Source organism: Cyprinus carpio, chromosome B14 (genome assembly GCF_018340385.1).
Source record: "Cyprinus carpio isolate SPL01 chromosome B14, ASM1834038v1, whole genome shotgun sequence".
NCBI classification, from domain to species: Eukaryota; Metazoa; Chordata; class Actinopteri; order Cypriniformes; family Cyprinidae; genus Cyprinus; species Cyprinus carpio.
Window position 1 is genome coordinate 22829806 of NC_056610.1, and position 25194 is coordinate 22854999.

At 34.8% G+C, this 25194-nt stretch overlaps 3 protein-coding genes across 4 annotated transcripts; 2 read left to right on the forward strand and 1 right to left on the reverse strand.

The window, feature by feature from the left end:
• Nucleotides 1–2504: 2504 nt before the first annotated feature.
• Nucleotides 2505–5253, reverse strand: LOC122139650 (heterogeneous nuclear ribonucleoprotein A0-like). The gene has a single exon (XM_042738629.1). It carries the CDS (start codon nt 5180–5182, stop codon nt 4280–4282), a length of 903 nt encoding a protein of 300 aa, XP_042594563.1. The 5' UTR covers nt 5183–5253; the 3' UTR covers nt 2505–4279.
• A 1917-nt stretch (nt 5254–7170) lies between these two features.
• Nucleotides 7171–17957, forward strand: LOC109112001 (zinc finger protein ubi-d4-like). 2 transcript variants are annotated; one of them, XM_019125018.2, is made up of 11 exons: nt 7171–7328; nt 8280–8440; nt 8513–8620; nt 10916–11100; nt 11176–11268; nt 11850–11934; nt 13596–13727; nt 14402–14533; nt 14610–14722; nt 15530–15611; nt 17082–17957. In XM_019125018.2, exons 1-11 carry the CDS (start codon nt 7297–7299, stop codon nt 17162–17164), a joined length of 1206 nt encoding a protein of 401 aa, XP_018980563.1. In that variant the 5' UTR covers nt 7171–7296; the 3' UTR covers nt 17165–17957. The 2 variants fall into 2 exon arrangements, with proteins under 2 accessions (XP_018980563.1, XP_018980562.1); XM_019125017.2 differs by having other exon boundaries at nt 7172–7328; nt 10913–11100.
• A 4281-nt stretch (nt 17958–22238) lies between these two features.
• Nucleotides 22239–23982, forward strand: LOC109112008 (vesicle transport protein SEC20-like). Its single transcript, XM_042738631.1, has 6 exons — nt 22239–22343; nt 22629–22721; nt 22791–22882; nt 23002–23106; nt 23184–23302; nt 23385–23982. The coding sequence occupies exons 1-6, from the start codon at nt 22260–22262 to the stop codon at nt 23579–23581; spliced, it is 690 nt and encodes a 229-aa protein (XP_042594565.1). The 5' UTR covers nt 22239–22259; the 3' UTR covers nt 23582–23982.
• Nucleotides 23983–25194: the final 1212 nt, after the last annotated feature.

The window sequence follows — 25194 nt, forward strand, 5'->3', positions numbered from 1 at the left end:
TTGGGTGGTATCGAAATGCATTAACAGACATATTCGCTAAATGTTTTTCAGACAAAGAGAAAGATTCCCCCTAAAAGAGTTTCTTTATAACCAATATAACTTGGAGAAAGGCCTAGCTTTTGCCAAGTAAATTCTGTATATCTAACAAGGTTAAGGAGATTCAATATAAAATCCCATTAATCTGTCCATTTCTAAAGATTGTGATGTTGAGGAGTCTTGCTCATTTTGAGATTTTGTTGAGGTAACCGCTGCCCATTTGTTTTTTGATTGTTGTATCACCAACACATTATGGGTTGATTTAAGCACCCGTTTTGAACCTTACACACGTGACCCATACCTTAATCCTCAAAGATGTGTTTTTTATTATGAAAATCCAAAGCTATTATCTGATGAATATGTTGTTAATTTTCTTATATTGAATGCAAAAATGGCTTGAATCTCCTTTGTTTTTCCCCTTTTTCAAAAATAACAAAAAGAATGCCAAATTTTTAATGCATTATGACAACTTTTCTAAAACGATGCTTTTTTTGTATAGATAATACCATAACTTGACACACACAAATCCAGAATATCTGTTTTCTGTCCTTATTTCTATGATTGTTCTTTGTGGGAATATATTGATGTTTCGTTTCCCTGCTCTTGTACGTGATCTTTATAAAACACAAAAACAAACAGAAGACACATTTTCCAGCCACGTGAGCAAGTGAAGGTGATCTCAGTGATTAGGCCCACAAAAAGACCATGATGCTTGACAAACCAAGGTAAACTTAAAAAGAGAGTGTAAATCGTAATCGTCAATTCTTCCTTTGAAATAGTAATTACGATTATTAAATTATGATTATTGCAATTTACATTAAATGATGTTTTGAATAGCCTTTTACCATTGTTTGAAACAAATGCACGCCATATTTTTAGATAATTATAAGCTAAAAAACACTAATTGAAAATCTTTTATTGCTTTTCTATAGTATTAAGCCTCACGTCAACTATACATTGACATAAAACAATGGAAAAACCCTTAAGATAACCTGTAGAAAGAAAGAAAACACATCTTAAGCACCTAGAATACCGTAAGTGGATTAATTGTCGCTTAAGCCCTACATGTAAACTAAATATTTTGATTCCAAATCACTGAAACGCAAGACGTTCATTGTCAGGGCTTAACATACAAAATCTTACCACGGGCTTCTGCCTCTCGGAGATCCACGGGAATCTGGCATATGCGCTCAACGCAAACTCTACTAGAAAGCAAAGACGGAGAAAAGGAAATTCTGTAAACACAATTGGGATGAGTTACTGTATAACACTGATTTAAAACCCAAACTCACTGGAGTTTTCTTCATCTTTCAGAGCAACCGGATTCACAGCCGCAGCAGAGGTTCATCCAGCGGCCGCGCTTAGAAGTGAGATTTTATTTAAGTCCTTCCATTGCATTCTCTCTGTGGAAAAAGAAGACAGATGCAGATGCACGTAAGCGTCAGGTCGACAAGCGGTGTCCTGAGACATGCCTAGCTACACAACCCCTTCAGATTTACACACTGTGCCTTCAAGAAGGGTCTGTTTAGGAGGTGTGCTTTTAAAATGACAGCACTTTTGAAAAGGCCAATGCCAAGAGGTTGTACAGTTGCATTTTCACTAGTCTCTCTCGATTATCAACACAACCCACCGCCCTCTTAAGACTGCCAGAAATGTAGGACAAAACACGAGCAAAACACCGAGATGAGGAGGGGAGGGGGATTGATAAGATGTAAGGTAAATAACTGAAAGCACAAACCTTGCTTAATTAATGCTGATCTCCTTTGCATTTGATGTCATTAATATCTGGAACTAATGCGTCAAGTATACAGGAACTATAAGCTCCGTTCATCCGGTTTGACCTTAAACTGGAAATCGGCTAAAATATTGGATTAAAACATAACTACATAGACCACAATCACCACATTCAACTACAGAGCATGTACTAATTTCCACTTTTCCCTCCATGTTACATGGTCACCGCCAGTTAACGCTACTCACTACTAGATTTTAGGAAATGCTGAAATAAAGTTGCATGCACGCTTTTTACGTTAACCACTCACAAATACCTGATTTCGTTCCAGGTGGATCCGAAGTATGTTAAAGACACACCCGATGTAATGTCTGGTGTATAAAGCATTGCTACAAACCTGGTGCGTTTATCCTATGGATTTTCAGCTGGGTTTCTACATCTCTGGAGTAGCCCTGGAGAATCCAATGACGTAGTAGTGGACACAGCTAAGGTATAGATCCGTCTTATTTGATCGCTAAAAGTATTGGAACAAAGCTCTAAACATATTTGAAGAATTAAGACAACATATGGTTGGGAAAATACGGACATCCCCACGTCTGATGCAAAGAAATGTCATTAATATGCAGCACTAGAGCCAATGCCTCCAGTTTTAGTCTTACCTAGATGGAAAGATAGAATCGCTACACGAGTCTTATATGCGACCCAATAAATCTCAGCTGGCCATAAACCATAATGGTTACGGAATAATGACTTTTATTATCAGAAATACATACAGTTCAGTTGTATCTGAAATAAACAATATTCAATAGGTTATTCCGTTGAAGCAGTAATACAATAAGACAAGAGCATTTAAGTCCTTTACTAAATGATTAAACTGTAGAAAAACAACTCAGATCGGTCTTCAGAGACCCAACGGAAGGGTTCGTGTTGTAACACCAATGACAATATTTTCATAATGTGCTTGAACTATTTAACAAATGACACTAATTGGGAGGAGACACACGTTAGTCACTATATTAATGGAAGTTGAGGGTTATTTTAGTGAGCCTGAACATTTGAGGCTGAAACTAGTTCTTTAGGTTGCTACGTTTTTGAGACGCCAAAGAAATTGGTTTCTTATGTCAGGACGAACGGCTTCTAGTTGCCATCGATGCTAATTTAAGAAAAGTTCAATCTTTCATTGGTTGGCGGCAGACTCGGCTGCAAATTGAGTTCAACGGTGCGCTTTTTCAGCTGCGTTGATTTTCTGTAGTATTTATCCCATTCATTTTTAAAAAGTAAAGAGTTATAATTCCCTCAATCGTCTTTGCGTTTGATTTTAAGCGGGAAAAAAAAAAAAAAAGTATTTGAAACAAAATGGGTACACAATGAAAAGGACTGCAATCCCAAGAAGCATTGCGAATTACCGATTTAAGATCTTGAGTGTGTATATAGAAACAAAACTTTACATTTAATGCAAAATAAGCAAATATATACAAAATATTACATCATGCGGCATGCTTCATGGGAGTGGGTGGGCACTTACATGTTTTATTTAAGAATCATGGTTATTTTCAACATATTGGCAAAATTAGTTAAAACAATGCCCACTGGTGGCTTCGACAAATGCATATAACATCAATTAACCTCATAGCTCACAGTAGGTCTCGTCCTATGAAGAAAATGAATGGGATTTTTACTTCAGGTACTGACGCACTCAACAGATCACGTGATATGCAAATCAGGCCTGCTGCCAGCCAATGAAATTTTGAATCTCTACAGGGGCTCACTGCGATTGGCTCTCAATCAAAACCAGCTTTAAATGCAGGGCTGCAAAACGATTAATCGCGTACAAAATAAATCTTTGTGTACACACACTTATGGATGTATACATGTATACTTTGTATTTTATAAAGTATATCTATATATAAATCTAACATTTTCCTTGATGTATACGTGTGTGTATTTATATATACATAGATATACACAGTACACAAACAGGTAAACAAACGTTTATTTTGAACGCGATTAATCGTTTTGCAACCCTATAATGTATTGAAAAGAAGAAAATAGACAATAAAAATACAATACATATACTAAAAGGAGGAAAACGCATGCATACACTAATTAACAAGCAGAAATACTACTCTTAACTTAACCCCAAAGCACAAAAAACGTGAGTAACAGTTTCGCGAACAAGTAGCCTGCCCCGGACACCACTGGCCAGTCTTATAATAAGTAGAGATCCAGAGTAGTAGTCCTATGTCTTGCCGAAAAAAAAAAAAAAAACACAATCCCTAGTACTTCAGGGACAGGAGCAAAGGGATGTGTAGTAGTAGCTGTAAGATGTTGAGTAAAGTCGGATAGGCGAGCCCTACCTGTGAGCTGCTAGACTGGATAAAGTTGTTTCAGTCAATGCCGTGCCACATTAAAGGGGCTCAATCTGGCTATCAGCTGAGGATAATGTGTGGTCGAAACTGTGATGTGGGCTGGGGAAGGAGCTGCTCTTAATGTGAGATCTAATATACGCTCCTAATACGAGCCTCCGTAACCCCCCCTGCCGTAACCACCACCACCACCTCCTCCTCGGGAGTAAGGAGCGCTGCTTCTGCCCGAGTAATTACCTTTCATTGGGCCATAACCAGAGGACTGCTGGCCATAGCCGCTGCCAAAGTCATTGTAGCCGTTACCACCGCCGTAGCCCTCCATTTGGTCCCCGTAGCCTCCCCCATACCCGCCTCCGTAGCCTCCGCCGTAGCCGTCATTGCCTCCATACCCGCCGCCTCCGCCGCTGTAGTTACCGTATCCTCCGCCGCGCCCGCCGTAGCCGTTCTGCGGTCTCCCCATCCCCCTTCCGCGGCCACCACGACCACCGCGACTCCCCGCGGCCTGCATCTCCTGTTTGGTCAGGGCTTTCTTCACCTCCACTTTATGCCCGTTAATGACGTGGTACTTGAGCACCACGGCTTTATCGGCCGAGTCGTTGTCCTCGAAATACACGAAGCCGAAGCCCCGCTTCTTGCCGGTCTCTTTGTCCGTGATCACCTCCGCCTTCTCCACCGCGCCGAACTGCGAGAAGCAGTCGAGCAGGTGATCCTCCTCGATGTCGTCTTTAAGCCCGCCGATGAATATCTTCTTCACCTTCGCGAGTGCCTCTGGCCTCCCCGCGTCCTCCCGGGCCACGGCCCGCTTCAGCTCGACGTTGTTGCCGTCCAGAATGTGCGGGCGGGCCGCCATGGCCGAGTCCGCCTCCTCGGGGCTCGAGTACGTCACGAAACCGAAGCAGCGCGAGCGCTTCAGCTGCTGGTTCTGCACGACCACGCAGTCCGTGAGCGCTCCGTATTGCTCGAAATGATTCCGCAGCCCGTCATCGGTGGTCTGGACGTTGAGGCCGCCGACAAACAGCTTGCACAGTTGATTTTCCATCTGGGTCATCTTCGCAACCGATCTCTGCTGGGTTGACGTAAAATGGCGGTGAAATATAAATGGCGGCGGCGGTGGTGAGGACGGATGATGTCATGTAAACGTAACCACGCCCACCGCAGTGTGAGCTCAACGGGTGCAGTGTTGCCAAGTCCGCGGTTTTCCCGCTTTTTTACATGAAAAATACTATAGTAATTTTTAGTAAATAAATACTGTAGCGTTTCTGAACCATACTATAGTAAAGTACTTGAATTAATTTGCTGTAGTAATATAACAACTATAGTAATATAAACAAATTACTTAACCCAATACTTTACTAAGTGTTCTACAACTATAGGGTATATTATACTACAGTACACTACACTGGTTTATTGTAGTAAAAACTTAAGTATGCTACAGTATTTATTACAGTTTATCAGTTCACTATAGTTAATACTACAGTATGCTGTAGCATTCGTTAACAACATGTTAATGCACTTTATTATAGTATGGTTCATAAACACTATAGTATTTACTATAAATTACTACACATATTAGTATTTTTTCATGTGGGTGTTGCCGCGGTTTGTTTTTCATGTCAACAGGACTTTGTGATCAGTGCCAAATACCTGAGAATGTAGAACACGTTCTGGTGTATTGCACAAAATATGAAATTTAATGGACGATCTTCATAAAAGATATGACGGAAATAGGATTAACTGGACGTGGATCAAAGACATACTGGAATGCAGTAGGAGTGAACAAGGAATTTTTGATTTGATTAGTGTTTTACTAAGGGGCCATTTACACGACGTTTTCAGCCAAAAACTCGCCTGTTCGTTTACACAACAACAGCGTTTTGGGGTTTCAAAGTGCAAGTTTTTTAAAATGCCACCGTTATCGTTTCTGTGTAAGCACCCAATACGGGAATCTTTAAAAACGGTGACGTCATGCGTATGCGTAGTACGTGTCTATTTCAAAGGCAAGTGCGAACAAACATACACATCAATGGCTGAGTACATGGTACTGTTGTTGCTGCTCAAGAGTTTGCTAACACTTCTTCAGCAAAGTGTGGATTTACGTCACCAATATTACAACCAACAGCGGAGACGCGTCATATGCATCATATAATCGCAACATCCCTACGGGTGCTGTTTACTAACAAGGTGACAGTGCCAACTACTGGCCTGGCATACGTTATACAGCAATTTTGGACGTTTTCGCGGAATTGTGTAAACGCAAATCGTTTTGAAAACGTTGTCATGTATGCGTGAAACTTTTTAAAAACGCAAGGGAAAAACTTTTCTGTTTTTGACAACATCATTGTTGTGTAAATGTAGCCTAAAATGGTACTAATATCAAGAATATGGAGAAAAACAAACAAGATGCACATGGGAAGTAACTAGCTCCAGAAGATGGCGGTAATGCAAGACTAAGGATGCAAACTGCTGCTAAAACCAAAAGAAGAAGACGTTTTTCAATTTTGCTAGTTTTGGGCTGGTTTGGTGGGTTTTTGTTGTGAAGACCTGGCAACCCTGGGTTCGGGTTATTTTTATTACTTTAGTAGTACGTTTATGTTTCGGTAATATGTGACCCTGGACGGTCAAAACCAGTCGTAAGTAGCACGGGTACATTTGTAGCAATAGCCAAAATACATTGTATAAGTCAAAAAAATTATAGATTTTTCTTTTATGCCAAAAATCTTTAGGATATTAAGTAAAGATCACGTTCCATGAATATATTTAGTACATTTCCTACTGTAAATATATCAAAACTTAATTTTTGATTAGTAATATTTATTGCTAAGAACTTTATTTGGATAACTTTATAGGGGATTTTTTCATTATTTAGATTTTTAGCACCCTCAGATTCTAGATTTTCAAATAATTGTATCTCAATCTTATTTATTTATTTCATATAATGTATAAACCACTAAAAAAAAAAAAACACACACTAATGACTTTTTTTTCCTTCCTCACACACATACATTATATATATCCATCCAGAAACTTTAGTCTGGTTCGCTTTCTTCTATGACGGATCAAACGTTTCTCCTCTGAAGAAGACCAGAACGTAGTGTTCGTTCAAAAAGGACAGCTAGTGCGCATGCGCACTGAAGACAACAACAGCCCACTACAGCAAAAACAATGGCGACTGCCGTGGAGAATATCGTTAAAGTGTGAGTACATGTAGTTTTTCAACTCTTTGAATGAATATCCGTGTGATATTCTCAGTTCGTGGCTGATTCGGCACGGTTTTATTGTCAACAGTAAGGTTGAAGCGTTTGGGGCGGTGTTTGGCTAATAATGAAAATCTGCACCTCGTTCATTCATCGTTTTCTGACATCAAAGCGCTACACACAGCCATGTGTGTTCTTTAAAAATCAGCTGTACTAACCAGTCACGAGTTCTTTTGCCTTGTTGTTGTGTTTACTTGGCAAACTTCCTCTTTTTCTTTTTTTAAAGTCTATAGTTTTGCCGTTGCTTCTTTTATACTGGCAAAAAATAGTACACCTCATTGGGGTCCATTGTTTGCATTTGTGACCCTAGACAACAAAACCAGTCATAATGGTAATTTTAAAAAAAATTGAGATTTATACATCTAAAAGCTGAATAAATAAGCTTTCCATAGATGTATGGTTTGTTAGGATAGGACAATGTGAAAAAAAAAAAAATTCTAAATATTGAGAAAATCACCTTTAAAGTTGTCCAAATTAAGTTCTTAGCAATGCATATAACTAATCAAAAATTAAGTTTTGATATATTTACGATATGAAATTTACAAAATATTTTCACGGAACATAATCTTTACTTAATATCCTAATGATTTTTGGCATAAAAGAAAAATCGATTATTTTGACCCAAACAGTGTATTGTTGGCTATTGCTACAAATATACCCCAGAGACTTAAGACTGCTTTTGTGCTCCATATAAGCACATTGTGATGCACCAAATAAGTAAGTAAAAGTAAAAAATCCCCTGCTATTTTCCCAAGACTAGGTTTTATCTACTCGAATGTGTGTACAAACGGTAATCTAAATCACATGCTTTGAAGTGACTTGTATTTGATGTTGTGTGTGTGTGTGTGTGTGTGTGTGTGTGTGTGTGTGTGTGTGTGTGTGTGGACTGAAGCTTGGAGAGCAGTACTATAAAGATGCTCTGGAGCAGTGTCACAGTTATAACGCCCGGCTGTGTGCCGAGAGGAGCATCCTCATGCCCTTCCTGGACTCCCAGACTGGAGTCGCTCAGAGCAACTGCTACATTTGGATGGAGAAGAGACACAGGAGTGCAGGTTCGGCATCGGCCCAATACACTTACTCTATTCTCAGTCTGTCTGGTTCTGCTAACCTGTGATTTCTATTAGGTACCGCACCAGGACAGCTGTACACGTATCCTGCTCGCCGATGGAGGAAGAAGAGAAGAGCTCACCCACCAGAAGACCCTGCTCTGGTGTTTCCTCCGCTCAAAGCTGGTATCGGTTAAAACATAAACTGTTTGTGATGCTTAACATTATAATTTTTCTCTTACTGTAACTGTCTTTACCTTTTATTATGTTTAAAATCTATATTCTATGACACAATATTTGATACACAAATGTCCAAAGCCTCTGAAAACCATACACAATCTACTCCACGGCTTCCTTTTATTTAGTAAACTTATTAATAACTTATATATAATTAGTAAACATTCAAGATGAACATTACTGGATTGAAGCAACTTAGGTTTAATTGATTTTCCATGCATATACAGTACAGGTCAAAAGTTTGGAAACATTACTATTTTTAATGTTTTTGAAAGAAGTCTCTTCTGCTCATCAAGCCTGCATTTATTTGATCAAAAATACAGGAAAAAATGTATATTGTGAAATATTATTATAAACTTAAAATATAGTTTTCTATTTGAATATACTTTAAAAAAATAATTTATTCCTGTGATGCAAAGCTGAATTTTCAGCAATCATTACTCTCCAGCCTTCAGTGTCACATGTACATCCAGTCTATCACATGATCATTTAGAAATCATTCTAATATTCTGATTTTATTATGAGTGTTTGGAAACAGTTCTGCTGTCTAATATATTTGATGAATAAAAGGTTAAAAAGACTGCATTTATTCAAAATAAAAAAAAAATTCAATAATATATATTCTAATAATAATAGTTTTTCTTACTTCACTTTTTATCAATTTAACACATCCTTGCTGAATAAAAGTATTGATTTTATTAAAAAAAGAAAGAAAACAAATTACTGACCCCAAATTACTGACCAGTAGTGTATATTGTTATTACAAAATATTTATATTTTAAAAACATAGCTTTTTATATATATATATATATATATATTTTTTACTTTTTATTCATCAAAGTATCCAAAAAAAGTATCACATGTTCTGAAAAAATATTAAGCAGCAGAACTGTTTCCAACTTTGATAATGAATCATCATATTAGAATGATTTCTAAAGGATCATGTGATAATGATCCTAAAAATTCAGCTTTGCATCACAGAAATAACTATGATATTTAAAGTATAATAAATGTAAAAACAATCATTTTAAATTGTAATAATATATCACAATATAACTGTTTTTTCTGTATTTGATGATCAAATAATACAGGCTTGATGAAGCAGAAGAAACTTCTTTCAAAAACATTAAAATAGTAATGTTTCCAAACTTTTGACCTGTACTGTATATAATTATATATATATACTATATATATATATATATAGATATATATAGAATATATATATATATATATATATATATATATATATTTTAAATCATGTTAAATTGTGAGTGGCATATATAATACATCAGGTTTTTTTGGGTAACGTTTATTTGTTTTGTTCATCTCTCAATCATGTCTTTATTGCATTGCATTACATTTTTAATAATGAAAGCTACAGAGCTTTGCTCATAAAACCGAGCATTTAAATATCATCCGTACTAAAACATTTATGGAAGGTTTGAATTGAAAACTGATATTTATATGCATTTTATGAAAGTAGTGCTGTTTAAATATTTCATTGATTTACATTACAAACTCAAAATTTCATCTTATTTTTGATCTAATATCCTAATTTATACTTTATGAGCCATAAAAGCCTGGTGTTTCAAATGTGATGCTCAACATAAAACACATATGTGACCCTGGAGCACAAAAGCAGTCTTAAGTCTCTGGGGTATATTTGTAGCAATAGACAAAAATACACTGTATGGGTCAAAATTATCAATTTTTTTTTTATGCCAAAAATCATTAGGATATTAAGTAAAGATCATGTTCAATGAAGATATTTTGTAAATTTCCTACTGTAAATATATCAAAACTTTTAGTAATATTCATTGCTAAGGACTTAATTTGCACAACTTTAAAGGTGATTTTCTCAATATTTAGATTTTTTTTGCACCCTCAGATTCCTGATTTTCAAATAGTTGTATCTCAAGTCAAATATTGTCCGATCTTAACAAACCACACATCAATGGAAAGATTATTTATCAGCTTTCAGACGATTTTAAAAAATTGACCCTTATGACCCACAATGGTTCTGTGGTCCAGGGTCACACATGCAAACTTTTTATCAAAAGGTTAAATAAACTGTTGCATAAAATTAAAAAAAAAAAAAAAAATCAGATTATTTCAAATGTCAGACTTTATTGGGTTAATAAATATAAACAATATAGATTGAGATATTTAATTCAGAGAGAAAATATTTCAAATTAGATAGCAAATCCTAACCAAACGATTTAAAACTGCATCTTTTCAAAGCGGAGCTGGAACTGAACCTGAAGAAAGATGTGTTGGGGCCGTTGGATGGGAGCAGCCTGGAAGCCTTGCTGAAAGGAGAGCCGCTGGATAAAAGAGTGTCCACGGAGCTCAGGCCGCCGGAGGACGAGGCCAGTCTGACTGAAGGCACTGGGACCAGTGCGGCCAGCAGCTCCACACGCATCAGGAAGGTGTGCAGCTTTTCAATGTGGCTTCTTATGTACTGTATACTCTGAGCACATAATCTATGATCTTCTCGTTCTCAGAGAATCCTCGAGCCGGAAGACTACTTGGATGATCTGGATGATGAAGATTTTGAGGAGGAGACCCCGAAAAGAAGAGGAAAGGGAAAGTCTAAGGTAACATGCCTGCTCTGCTGTTGCTTAATTGAATATTAATAGAGTATTAAAGGGATAGTTCACCCAAAAATGAAAATTCTCTTAATTATTACTCACCCTCATTTCATTCCAAACCTGTGAGATCTTTGTTCCTCTTCAGAAAACAAGATTAAGATATTTCTGATGAATTCCGAGAGCTCTCTGACCCTCCGTAGACAGAAATGATCTTAACACGGACTCAGAAACATAGCAAGGAGAACGATAAAACATTCTGTGCACAAAGAAAGCAAAAATAACGAGTTTATTTAACTATCGTGTTAGGATCACTGCTGTCTATGGAGGGTCTCATCAAAAATATCTAAAAATTGTGGACACTGATCGTGTTAGGATCACTGCGGTTTCATCAGAAATATCTTAATTTGTTTTCTGAAGATGAACAAAGGACTTATAGGTTTGGAACGATATGAGGCTGAGTAATTAATGAGAGGATTTTCATTTTTTTGGGTGAACTGTACTTTTAAGCATTTATTATATCCTGATGTTCTTGGTCATGTGATGACCTGGTGGAATGGTTTTATGAAAATGTTATTTTATTCTGTCAGGGTCGAGGAGTTGGGAATGGAAAGAAGAAAATGGAAGCTGCTGCAGCTGCCCAGGAAGATCGAGACAAACCGTATGCTTGTGACAGTGAGTTGTGACTCGTCTTATTTTTGAGTGATTGTCGTTTTAAAAAGGAATTCTTTTGTAGCATTATGGTTATTTTTGGCAGAAATCACTTTTGTGACTATCAGAGGAATTCGATTTTAGGCGACGTTCAGTTAAATTGGATGTTTTTATTTTGACAAACTATGATTCACTACTATTTAAAAGTTGTTTTTTTTTCCTTTTAGTAACGTTAAGTGTTACCAAATTCTATTTTGAACTTTATAATCATTAAAGAATCCCGGAAAAAAAAAAAATGTGTCACGGTTTAACAAAAACATTAAGCAGCACAATTGTTTTTAACAAGAAGAAATGTATATAAGCAGCAGATCAGCATATCATACTGATTTCTGAAGATCATGTGACACTGAAGACTGGAGTAATGATGCTGAAAATACAGCTGCGCATCACAGAAATAACGAATAAATCATGTTTTACAATATATTTGCATAGAAAACTTGTATATTTTAAATCATAACATTTCACAATATTACTGTTTAAATAAAAGCAGCCTTGGTGAGTAGAAGACACTTAGTAGTGTATGTAAATGACAACCTTTGTGTATCACTGCTGTTGCAGTAAATGCAGTTTGAGCATGATGAGAAATCACATCTAAGTGCTCATGGTTTTGATGTCAGGAGATGGAGCTTTAGTACGTTGTTTTATGTACAGTACAGGTCAAAAGTTTGGAAACATTACTATTTTTAATGTTTTTGAAAGAAATACAGAAGAAAAAAACTATAATAATTTAAAATATCAAAAAAACATAAAAAAATTTTAATATTTACAAACATAAACACAAAAAAAAATAATAGTTTTCTATTTGAATATATACTTTAAAAAAACAATTTATTCCTGTGATGCATAGCTGAATTTTCAGCATCATTACTCCAGCCTTCAGTGTCACATGTAACATCCAGTCTATCACATGATCATTTAGAAATCATTCTAATATTCTGATTTATTAAGAGTGTTGGAAACAGTTCTGCTGTCTAATATATTTGATGAATAAAAGGTTAAAAAGAACTGCATTTATTCAAAATAAATTTTTTTTTCTAATAATATATATTCTAATAATATATTTTCTTTACTGTCACTTTTTATCAATTTAACACATCCTTGCTGAATAAAAGTATTGATTTTATTTAAAAAAAAAAAAGAAAGAAAAAAAAAATTACTGACCCCAAATTACTGACCAGCAGTGTATATTGTTATTACAAAATATTTATATTTTAAAAACATAGCTTCTTTTTTTTTTTTTTCTTTTTTTTATTCATCAAAGTATCCTAAAAAAAGTATCACATGTTCTGAAAAAATATTAAGCAGCAGAACTGTTTCCAACTTTGATAATGAATCATCATATTAGAATGATTTCTAAAGGATCATGTGATAATGATCCTAAAAATTCAGCTTTGCATCACAGAAATAAATGATAATTTAAAGTATAATAAATTTAAAAAAACAATTATTTTAAATTGTAATAATATATCACAATATTACTGTTTTTTCTGTATTTTTGATCAAATAAATGCAGGCTTGATGAGCAGAAGAAACTTCTTTCAAAAACATTAAAAATAGTAATGTTTCCAAACTTTTGACCTGTACTGTACATGCTGTTTTAATTTGAACCCTTTTCTTTGTATCAGTCTGTGGGAAACGCTATAAAAACAGACCAGGTTTGAGTTACCACTACACTCACTCTCACCTGGCTGACGAGGAGGGAGAGGACAGAGAAGAACCTGAGATGCACACGCCCACACCACGAGAGGAGCCCAAGAGTGAGTTCACTCATGATATAAACTTCAACTTATATTGTTGTGCGTGATCAGTTTACAGGATTTAACGAGTACGAGATGTACCGTGCTTCATGTTTGAACCACACCCTTTATACAATACTTAAGAGTTAGATATTGTTAGATCCTTGTTTCTTAAGGATATCACATATATGTGACCCTGATACATAAGTCTCTGGGGTATATTTATAGCAGTAGCCAAAAATACACTGTATGGGTCAAAAGTATTGATTTTTCTTTTATGCCAAAAATCATTAGGATATTAAGTAAAGATCATGTCCAATGAAGATATTTTGTAAATTTCCTACTGTAAATATATCAAAAGTTAATTTTTGATTAGTAATATGCATTGCTAAGAATTCATTTGAACAACTTTAAAGGTGATTTTCTCAGTATTTAGATTTTTTTGCACCCTCAGATTCCAGATTTTCAAATAGTTGCATCTCAGCCAAATATTGTCTTATCCTAACAAACCATACATCACTGACACTCAGAAATTGACACTTAAGACTGGTTTTGAGTTCCAGGGTCACAAATATGGCATTACAAATATTTGTAAGTTTTGTTGCGACTGCATTGAATGCAGTTTTGTTTTGGATATTCCTGCCAATCAGAACACTGATGAAAGCAGGTTCATCTGACCCTCTGTTTTATCACAGCCCCTAAGAAAGGACCAAACGGCCTGGCGTTACCTAACGACTATTGTGACTTCTGCCTGGGCGACTCCAACATGAACCAGAAAACAGGCCAGTCTGAGGAACTGGTGTCCTGCTCTGACTGTGGACGTTCAGGTACGACGCAAGAGACACACAACAAACTCTAAACATCCACGTTGAGATGCACATAATTTCTCCCATCCCTCCGTAGGACATCCTTCGTGCCTGCAGTTCACCGCCGTGATGATGGCAGCTGTGAAGACCTACCGCTGGCAGTGCATTGAGTGCAAGTGCTGCAACGTTTGTGGCACATCTGAGAATGACGTGAGTTTACTCACACGATCAGTCAAACACATAAAACCAGTGCTGGGGAAAGTTACTTTTACACTGTTGCATTACTTCCTAAAAGAGTAACTAATTAACTAACGTTAATGTGTTACGCTACTTTTGAGTTACTTTTTAAATCAGGGCTGGAATTACTTGTTTGTGTTAAATATATAAAGTTCTATTTTTGGCAAATGTTAAAACCGTTTCACACCAGAAGTCTGAAGGAAATGTGAATTAATATCTGTACAATAGAGGGGGCAGCTACAACAAACCTTTCAGTTGTGCATGAAGAATGAAGTTCAGCACTCCTCAGAAAAAAGACAAATACAAATTATGTTTATCTAAAGTTATTGTTGCTTATTAGTATGGTGGAATTGGATCATCAAAGGTCAGCACCAAAGGCATTGCTTAATAAAATGGGATTAAACACAAAGCATATTTGTTATTTAGCAGATTTAATTATTGCATTTTTTAATTGCATATTTTTTGTTGCATTTCACTGTTTTTATTCATTTTGAAGAACGCTGAATCTGTTTTTGTGCACGTGAGATGAGTCAAAGCATGTTTGCATTTTACTACTCTAACATATGTCCACACTGTGCTTACTCCCGATTTCTCCCAACATGGAGACTGGAAAGCTGCCAGTTAATAAATGGGAAACCATATTTGAAAACATAACTTAGATATTTAAAAGTAATGTCACTTTACTAGTTACTTCAGAAAAGTAATCTGATTACGTAACTCCTGTTACTCGTAATGCGTTCACAAAACCATCTGTTAATGTGTTTAACTCTTCTTTGGCAGGACCAGCTTCTGTTCTGTGATGACTGTGATCGAGGATACCACATGTACTGCCTCAGCCCTCCCATGGCAGACCCTCCAGAAGGTACGAGGAATTGCTTTTTTCATCGTTTACTCAGTCTCGTGTACCACTTTTTTTTTCTTCCATTAAATGCAAAAACAAGAAAGAAATTTTGAATGAACAACCCATACGAAAGAACAGGTTTGTGGAGATGAATCGGACTTCCCGTTGAAATTAGAGGCCTAGAGGTGAATTAATGATTAGCTCTGTGAACTGAAAAGGCTAATAAAGAGGATTTTCCTTCGAGGGAATCTATTCCAGCTGTTAGGATCGATTCTCGATTCCCAAAACCTTGGAATCAAAGAATCCAATCTTTTTGGGTTCGCTTCCCAGGACATACTGAATGGGGACAAGTCTATCAATCTCCAAAAATGTCATTAAAAAAACAATTTAGAACACATAAAAGTGGTCCATATTTTTCTATATGCACATACACACAAAAATCACATATTTCATGACTGCTACCAGCAGAGTAAAAAAAAAAAAACTGCACTGAAATGTACTTTAGTTCTGTATCCCTGAGATCCATAAAGCAGTAGTATATTATCCATATGTGAAATTAAATGCATAATCAGAGAAAAGTTATTTTTTAAATAGCATTTTGCTTTCAACATCAATGTTTTTTTTATTAAAGTTAATATAATTATAATTTAAGAATATATATATATAGTGCCATGACAAGTCATTTCTTTAATGTGCTGAAAATACTTTAATTTGGTGAAAAAATTGCATGTAAATTTCTATTATCACCAAATGTTGGATTCAATATTATCTACTGGATTTCTTTCAGTTAGCACAGGTTTTGTATTTCTTTTTGTAACTGATTATCTGAGCTCATGCACCTCAGGTTAAGAGTGAAAAAATCATTATTGTGGATGGAAAATCATGGAAAAGCATAGGTGCATAAGCTCAGATCAGTGAGGCCTATGATCAATCAGTGTACAAATCCTGTGCTAACTGAAAGAAAACAAGTTGATAGGAAAAAAAGCTAAATCCAATATTCTAGTAAAAAACACAGTATAAGAATTTGATAAGAAATCTTTAAAAGGCTGGTCATTCTCTACGGGGAAATTCACAAGTGTAACAAGGTGAAGGACAAAAATCCCAAAAAAGATAAAAAAAAAAAAAAATGGATTGCTGTTTACACCCTGTGTGAGCAAAGTAAGTTTTATTCCAATGCGATAACATCAGCATTTTGGGAAAATGAAAATCCTCTCCGTGTCAAAATGACCGAAACCCAACACTTGTTGTTAACATTTAGTTTTGCATGTAACACTATTGACTTGTGTGCTATATTCCCAGTCTTGTGATGCAGTGCAATAGCATTGCATGAGGAACAGACCAAAAAAATAAAGTCAGAAAGTTTTAAAAAGCAATCAAATCTCATGCATGCATTGCAAAACGATTGAACAAGTTTATGCATTTATTGCTGTTTAAGTTGGTCATAGTTTATGTTTGGCATTGATTAATTCTTGGCTTTAATCGTGTTCATAGGAAGCTGGAGTTGCCACCTGTGTCTGGCTCTTCTGAAGGACAAGGCCTCCATTTATCAGAGCCAAAACCCAGCGATGGAGTGATGATGAAAACAGTCAAGCTTGAAGAGCGCGCACCCCTCACAATCCACAGACGCTCGTGAGATTTTACAGAATGATGGAGAAATCATTGGCCCTAACATAGCCATTGTTTTTGGTTTTTATTTCACTACGACTGTTACACACATCACAAGCAGTGTTTGAAATGAAAGCGTGCATAAAGGATATACACTTCATGCATTATGAGCAGTATTTCCACATTCCTTGATGTTAGGGCCAGTGGTTCAGATGGTTAAGCACCTGTTCATGCATTGACAATTTTGTATTTTTTTTTTCATCTTATTCACTCAAGATACATTTGTTTACATAGAGCAAACATATGACTTAATCCTTCAAGGATGTTATGAATTTAAATATTCATTTGTACAAGAAGTGTATCTCTGTCTTTGTGTAAATTATTATTTCTTGTGAGTTGTTCTTTCAGGAAGTAATTGTGCCACGGTCCAGATTCAAACACCAGACGATGGTGCTGTATTTTTATTTTAATTATCATGTTTTTTGTTTCTTCATTTTCTGGATTCACTCATTTTAATTCCACAAAAACACTCTCATGAGGCGGGTTATCTTTCGTAGCAGAATTTTGTATGTGATATAACCGATATCTATTATTGTTGTTGACCATATTGAATTATCGTGAGTACTGTATCGTTTTGTATTTGTTTTTGGTATATCATGTCAGTTTGTATTTGGTATTAAATGTAAATGCTGTATTTTTCTGTCTTTTTTATTTACATTTTTCATATTGGCCTTTCCATAATAAACATACGTGTAACAGAGATATTAATCTTAATCATGTGTATTTTTTATAAATGCTACCAACAAAGTAAATAAAGGCTGCACTGAAATGTGCCATAGTACTATAACTCTAAGACCTAGTAAAATGAATACATATGAAATAATAGACATAACATCAGAGATTTTTTTTTCTAAAATATAGCTTTTAACATCAAGTTTTTACATAATTCTCACTCCGCTGTTACTATTAAGTTCATGTCTGCAGCTCTAGTACACAGTTTGTATGTTAACCCTCTGGTGTTGCTCACATGATGGTCAAATTTTATTTCAATGAAATGAATGTACTATGTTTGGAGCACAAGCTTAATTTTTGGTATCTTTTTAAATAAGAAACTTGCCAAATTATAGCTGAAGTGAAAAAAAAAAAGTTAAAAAAGTTATAGAAGTTTAAGTTTGTTATTATAAAAATATACACAATGCTATTTTAAAATTGTATATGCAATAAATTTTTACCAAAACCTACATGAAAATCAAAGCCATAAATCTAAATAAGCTGTGTTCCAAATTTGAGGTTGATATCACAAAAATATTTTTGATTACTAAAATTTAATTTAACCATTAAAACAGTCCAGAAAATAAAGAAAAGAAAAGAAAAGAAAATGATTGATGTTGATTCATGAGGGACATTAGGGGTCCTCTCTGTGACATCATTTCCTGTTTTATTTTTCTGAATGTTACTTTGGTTAGACTTTTATTTTAAAAATAATATTTTTTAAAGAATTAAAAAAAATGTTAAAGAATCTTTTTTGTATTATTTATTTTTTCTATGATTCTGATATCATACATTTCAATCTGACATTTTTCTTATCTTGAGCCCCTAAAAATATCAAAATGAATTTTAATGCAGAAATTAAAAACATAATAGAAGCGCCTCTGTATTTCGTTATAATGTATTTTTGAATGAATTAATAACTAAAACAAAAACTGAGCATCAGATCATTCATGCTTTACTTATTTGAAGCCTTTATTTGATCAATGTTTGTTTACTTTATGATTACAAACTAAACTACTGTGACTTTTTACAGTATAACATTTATCCATCAAAATTTGATTGTTCATGATGATTGCAACAATAAAATACAGAAAAAAAAACATCTGCCATGACCTTTAATAAGAACAGTAAACTCTGATTAGTACAAAAGTGTTTATTGTGTTTATTGATGGCCAGCCTGAAACAAAGTCAACATCGTCATCCTGATATCAACCCCGCATGTATATTTAATTTACTTTCTGGTAAATGCCAGAGTAAATTTACTGTTATATAATCATAGATGTTTTTACAGCACCTCACTCAGTCTTTTAAAGCTAGCAATGAAGTGAATAAATGTAAAATAAAATAGCAACAAAACTCGCCTACTTTAAAAAAAATATATCAAAATACACAACAAATTCACTTCCTAGAAAACAAATACACAACAACTTTCAAAAATAAAAATCCACCCTCTAAAACAACAACCTATTTTAGCCATCGCAAGCCTTATAACAACAACTTGCAATAATAAAATGTGACCCTGGAGCACAAAAGCAGTTTTAAGTCTCTGGGGTATATTTGTAGCAATAGCCAACAATACATTGTATGGGTCAAAATTATAGATTTTTCTTTTATGCCAAAAATGATTAGGATATTAAGTAAAGATGTTCCATGAAGATATTTTGTAAATTTCCTACTGTAAATATATCAAAACTTTTTTGATTAGTAATATGCATTGCTAAGAACTTCATTTGGACAACTTTAAAGGTGATTTTCTCAATATTTTGATTTTTTTGCACCCTCAGATTCCAGATTTTCATATAGTTGCATTTCAGCCAAATATGATCATATATGAATTATTGATATAAAAAGCAAAGAGATTCTTTGTCATCAGCATCATGAAATGCATTAAACAACACATCTCTCCAGGGTTTCCCAAACTGGGGTAAATGAAAGAACTGCAGAGGGTTTATGAGTTGATGAAAAGATCACATCACTTAAATCATAAAAATGTAAAACTAAAATGCACGAATTAAACTACATTTTTACATCTTACTTGTTTTTATTTGTTTACCTGCGTGTCAATGTGACCATTAATCGAGATCAGAGAACTGTGAACGTGTGAATTTGTTAAATTATTAAAATATTAACATGCTATTAACATGGTCAATTATATAATCAAGGTAGATTTCAATTGGTTGAATTGTGCTCAGAGTATTTATCAAAGTCGTCAAGCTGGGGCAAGTCCTCATAACATTTAATGTTATAAGGTTATATGTTTTATTAATAACACAAATTATTTGTTGGCCAAAACGAGTTTTATTTATTTACTTTTACCCCACATGTGTGCTGTTTCATCAATTATTTCGTGTTTCAAAATTTTGCTGAAATGCACGAGCTGTTTAATGGCAGGTTGCACTGTGACAACTTACCCCACACAGTGTGACAATATGCCCCCTGCATTATGTAAAATGTCCATATTTAACTGGTGTAACTACTCTCTATATTCAGGGAAAAAGGGTTGCTAATCAAGCTGATAAACTTTTTTTTAAACACACATTTTAAAGCACTAAAGCATGTCCTACAAATGAAGAGTTTGTTCAAGTACATGATATTAATACTAAAACAATTAAAGTAAATAAATGTAGCTTACCTTACACAGTCAAGTCAAATTTTTATGTCAGATTCATGTTACTTCGAGTACCTATAAATCACATCTTACATTTTCTTTCATGAACAACTTGTAAAACTGCAGTCTTCGCTTAACAGTTTCCAATTAATCTAAATATCAGGGGTTTTTTTTATTTTTTATTTTGTAATGTATAAAATGCATAAAGAAAAGCTTGCCTGCAGGAGAGATGCTAGTAACTGGTGCAAAGATAAGCAAACCTTTGTGTTAAATTTTTTGGTTGTTTTTATTGTGAATTTTTGCCTATATGGATCTCATAAATTAATCCGTAAACCGTCTCGACAATTAAAATGGACTTTCTGTCCAGTGGGCAGATTTCATCATTTCTACGGTTCATCTTCGCTCAGTTGCCAACAGTAGAGGGCGCTAAACAACAAGAAATGTCGCCTCTTTACTCTTGTTAGTCTGTTTCAGTTCACTGATTCTTGTCTGTTCTTTACCAACAGGCCAAATTGTTATCGTTTCTGAATTGACAGCATAGCTGATTTTTAACCTATATATGTCTTAGTAACAAATTAACAAAGTGTGATAAAATGTTTCTATTAAGTGTATTTTATTTTAAATGAATAAACATAAATAACAAATAAACATAAATAAATTTTAAAAAGGAAAATTAAAAAAAAGAAAATAATTATTACATTTATAATTATAATTAATTATCACTTTTTTTCTAAGGTCCCCCCACCCCCAAAAAGTTAGCAATGTAAGAAGAGAGTCAGAAAAGCGTCATGGGATGTGTAAAGAAAATAAAGAAAAAGAAAAGTAAAAAGAAAAGAAATGAATATATATATATATATATATATATATATATATATATATATATATATATATATATGTATATGTATGTATGTATAATATACAATACAATCAGTATATAGATGAAAGACGACCATATCAGTCACTGATCAGTCACCATACAATTCAATTCAGTTCAGTTCAAGTTTATTTGTATAGCGCTTTTTACGATACAAATCATTGCAAAGCAACTTTACAGAAAATTAAGTTTCTACAATATTTAGTAGTAGCTACACAATATATAGATCACACACATACAAAAATAAAATAAAAAAATTAATAAATACCGTAATAGTGCTGTGTAACGGTTAATCGTGATTAATGGCATCCAAAATAAAAGTTTTGTTTACGTAATATATGTATGTGTGCTGTGTTTATTTATTATGTATATATAAATACACACACATGCATGTGTATATTTCAGAAAAATAGGTTGTTTATTTATTAAATATATTTATTTATAATATAAATTATTTAAATATATATAGATATGTAAATACATGCAAATATTTTCTAAATATATACTGTATGTGTGTGCATTTATGTATACATAATAAATATACCTACACAGAACACACACATATATTATGCAAACAAAAACATATTTTGTATGCGATTAATCGCGATTAACCGTTTGACAGCATTAAAAATAAAATAAATAAAACAAAATAAAATGAATGAATGAATGAATGCCATCAAGTTTTAGTTTAACATCTAAGGTTATCACACACATTCAGTCCTGAGACGAAAACTAAAGAGGAGAGTCCCGACTTTTATTTTGACATCGGTAGTGAGTGTGCTTCCGGTAGTCATCAGTTCAGTCTGCAGCGATGGCATCCTCTGCAGATGTACACGTCCGAATATGTGAACAAGAAATCATCAAGTATGATTTAGAAATAAAAGCTCTCGTTCAGGTATACATGTTTTATTGTTAATATTTAGAAAACTTAAACATTACTATTGTTGTCATATTAGTGTTTTTTGGGGACAGTATATAAAAATAGAAATGGTGATGAAATGAATGAATTACAAGGACCATAAAAAGCTACTAAGTGACGAATGGCATTTTAATGTAATGGTAAATCATGAATTTTATCGTTGTTAGTGGCATGTTAAATTATCATTTGTATGTGTTTTGCTAAATAATATTATTTTCCTGTAATTAGCTGAGATCCATATAATGTTTTCAAACATTGCAGGATGTCAGTGAATGCACAGGACCACAAAGCAAACTGACAGATTTCAATGTACAAGTAAAAGAAAAATTCAGCAATCTTAGACAGCGGATTCAGGTGAGAAGCAACGTGTGCAAATGTGCTGCTTATTAAGCGAATTCTAAACTTAAGACATTTTTTTAACAGGATCTGGAGCAAATGGGAAAAGAACAGGACAAAGAGTCTGACAAGCTGAATCTACTCAATAAAGCAGAAGGACATCGGAAACAGATGCTTAGGTGACGATGAAGCCATGCATGTGCTTCGCTTTGCGTTTAATAGAGGAATGCTCAGTTTGCATTATTCAGGTGGAAGGAGGAGTGTATCTGGTCTCAAATGAGGAGTGTTTTTCTTGCAGTAATCAGACTGCTTGGAGGAAGGCCAATCTCGCCTGTAAACTCTCCATTGATAAGCTGGAGAAGGAAGATTTGTTAAACTCAGAGGATATGTCTATAAGACACAGGTGAGTCTGAAAGCAGCATTTCTTCACTGAATGATGTTTTCAGTGCTACTTCTGATCGCCTGGATCTGTTTGATCAGAAAGATGACCAAAGAAAGCCTGGCTCAGACCTCCAGTGGCATAACAGAGAGTCTGATGAGCATCAGCCGGATGATGGCGCAGCAGGTCCAGCAGAGTGAGGAGACCATGAGCACGTTAGGTGGGCATCCCGCAGGTTTTCCATTTCATCCATGCCTGCATGCTGGGAAACTAATGCTGTATTGTTCGTTTTTCTCCTGCAGCGACGTCTTCCAGGACCGTGCATGAAACTAATGAAGAGTTTAAAGCCATGACGGGAACTATACAGCTGGGCAGAAAGCTGATCATTAAATACAATCGACGGGAACTGACGGACAAGCTGCTTATTTTCCTCGCTCTCGCGCTCTTCCTGGCTACAGTCTTGTACATCCTGAAGAAAAGACTCTTTCCTTTCTTTTAAATACTGAGCAATGCATATGATGCATAAATGATAAAAGAAGAGAAAGGCACCTACAAGCCGTAAAACATTTTTGCTTTCCTTGTGAAACTGTTGATCATGTCATGAAAAATATATATGACGAAGCGTTACTGTTGACTGACGAAACTATGAAAGCGGTAACTAACTCGTCTCGTCATTTTGTAGGTGTCATAAGTTATTTTTATACCATAACATGGTAAATCTGCTAAATGCATAAATGTAAATGTAAATATATAACACTTTTTGTGCTTAACTATAAATTATGCTTCATAAATGTATTATTGAGAGTACAATAAAGAGACAGTTTGTGAAGTTAGACCTGTTATGGCAAAAATCTTGCAAAAGAAGTGAATTATGAATAAAATCTCTTCATTTTAAAACATTTTACAGTGTAAGCCGATGATTATTTCTTATGAGAAACTTGGAATTACAAATACTGTATCATTTGGGTGATGTAGCTAAAAAAAATAACTAATTGAGTCTTGTATATCAAAGCTGTTATAGATCGGAAATCCTGAAAGTTAAATATTCATACACAGTCAAATTAGTTTATGAATAGTTTATGTACACTGCTGTTCAAAAGTTATATTCTCTTATAGGAAAAAAACTAAGTCTTTTCTGCTCACCGAGGCTGCATTTATTTGATCAAAAAAGATATTTTGAGAAATATTATAAATAACTGTTTTATGTTGAATACATGCTAAAATGTAATTTATTATATTTTGTGATGCAAAGCTGGATTTTCAGCACCATTTCTCCAGTCTTAAGTGTCACATGATCCTTCAGAAATCATTCTAATATACTGATCTGGAAAAAGAGAGGTTTTTTTTTTGGTATTTATATTTTTGATCAATTTAACGTGTCCTTGCTGAATAAAAGCATTAATTACTAACTCAAAACCTTTGAACAGTTGTGTGTTTTGCTCTGCATTGTTTCACTTTAATTTCTCATTTGTATTACTTACAGTTAATGATTTAAGGAGGCTTATTTTTATTAAAACTACATATAATGTACTTTTTAGGATAAGCCTTCACGGTGTTGCCACCGGGCCTCAATTTTTTGAGTGTGATGCCTCCAGCTGAACCCATGCTAGACGCTGGAGGCTGTCACATAGACACCTACAGTATGACAGGCAATTTAGGTGAGTTAAACTCACATCCTGATGAAGCAGCAGCTGTTGTTCAGGGCAGGACAGAACTGGAGTATCGCAGGGGGAAAAGCTCAGAAAAGCTATGGCCATAATCAGAGCTCCGCTGATAAAGAGGCATGCGACCCTGTCTTTCCTCCGATAAGACCCGGAAAAGCTGATTATTCCATCCCTGGTCTCTTTCTCGCTCTCTGTCTCTGTCATTCTCCTTCCATTGTGGCCGGAGGACAAGGTCTGTTATTTTTAGAGATGTGCGTCCATGTTATCTGACTTGTTCTTTTCAACGCCTCTGAAGAGTGGGCCACTATTGTAACTGTGTGACCTTTCTCTGTACCTCTCAGTGGCCCCGTATTTGACTTGAAATGACAGTCATTTCCACAGTAAGCTTGCTGTTGTAATATATATTTGAGCTGAAGGTGGATGCTGGTTCGGTTGTAGGTAGATGTGG

Coding starts and splice junctions, on each gene's coding strand:
- LOC122139650 (XM_042738629.1), bottom strand. CDS start 5,182: ATGACCCAGATGGAAAATCAACTGTGCAAGCTGTTTGTCGGCGGCCTC.
- LOC109112008 (XM_042738631.1), top strand. CDS start 22,260: ATGGCATCCTCTGCAGATGTACACGTCCGAATATGTGAACAAGAAATC. Junction 22,722..22,790: donor ATCTTAGACAGCGGATTCAG/GTGAGAAGCAAC, acceptor TTTTTTTAACAG/GATCTGGAGCAAATGGGAAA. Junction 23,303..23,384: donor GGAGACCATGAGCACGTTAG/GTGGGCATCCCG, acceptor TTTCTCCTGCAG/CGACGTCTTCCAGGACCGTG.
- LOC109112001 (XM_019125017.2), top strand. CDS start 7,297: ATGGCGACTGCCGTGGAGAATATCGTTAAAGT. Junction 8,621..10,912: donor GTTTCCTCCGCTCAAAGCTG/GTATCGGTTAAA, acceptor ATCTTTTCAAAG/CGGAGCTGGAACTGAACCTG. Junction 11,935..13,595: donor CAAACCGTATGCTTGTGACA/GTGAGTTGTGAC, acceptor TCTTTGTATCAG/TCTGTGGGAAACGCTATAAA.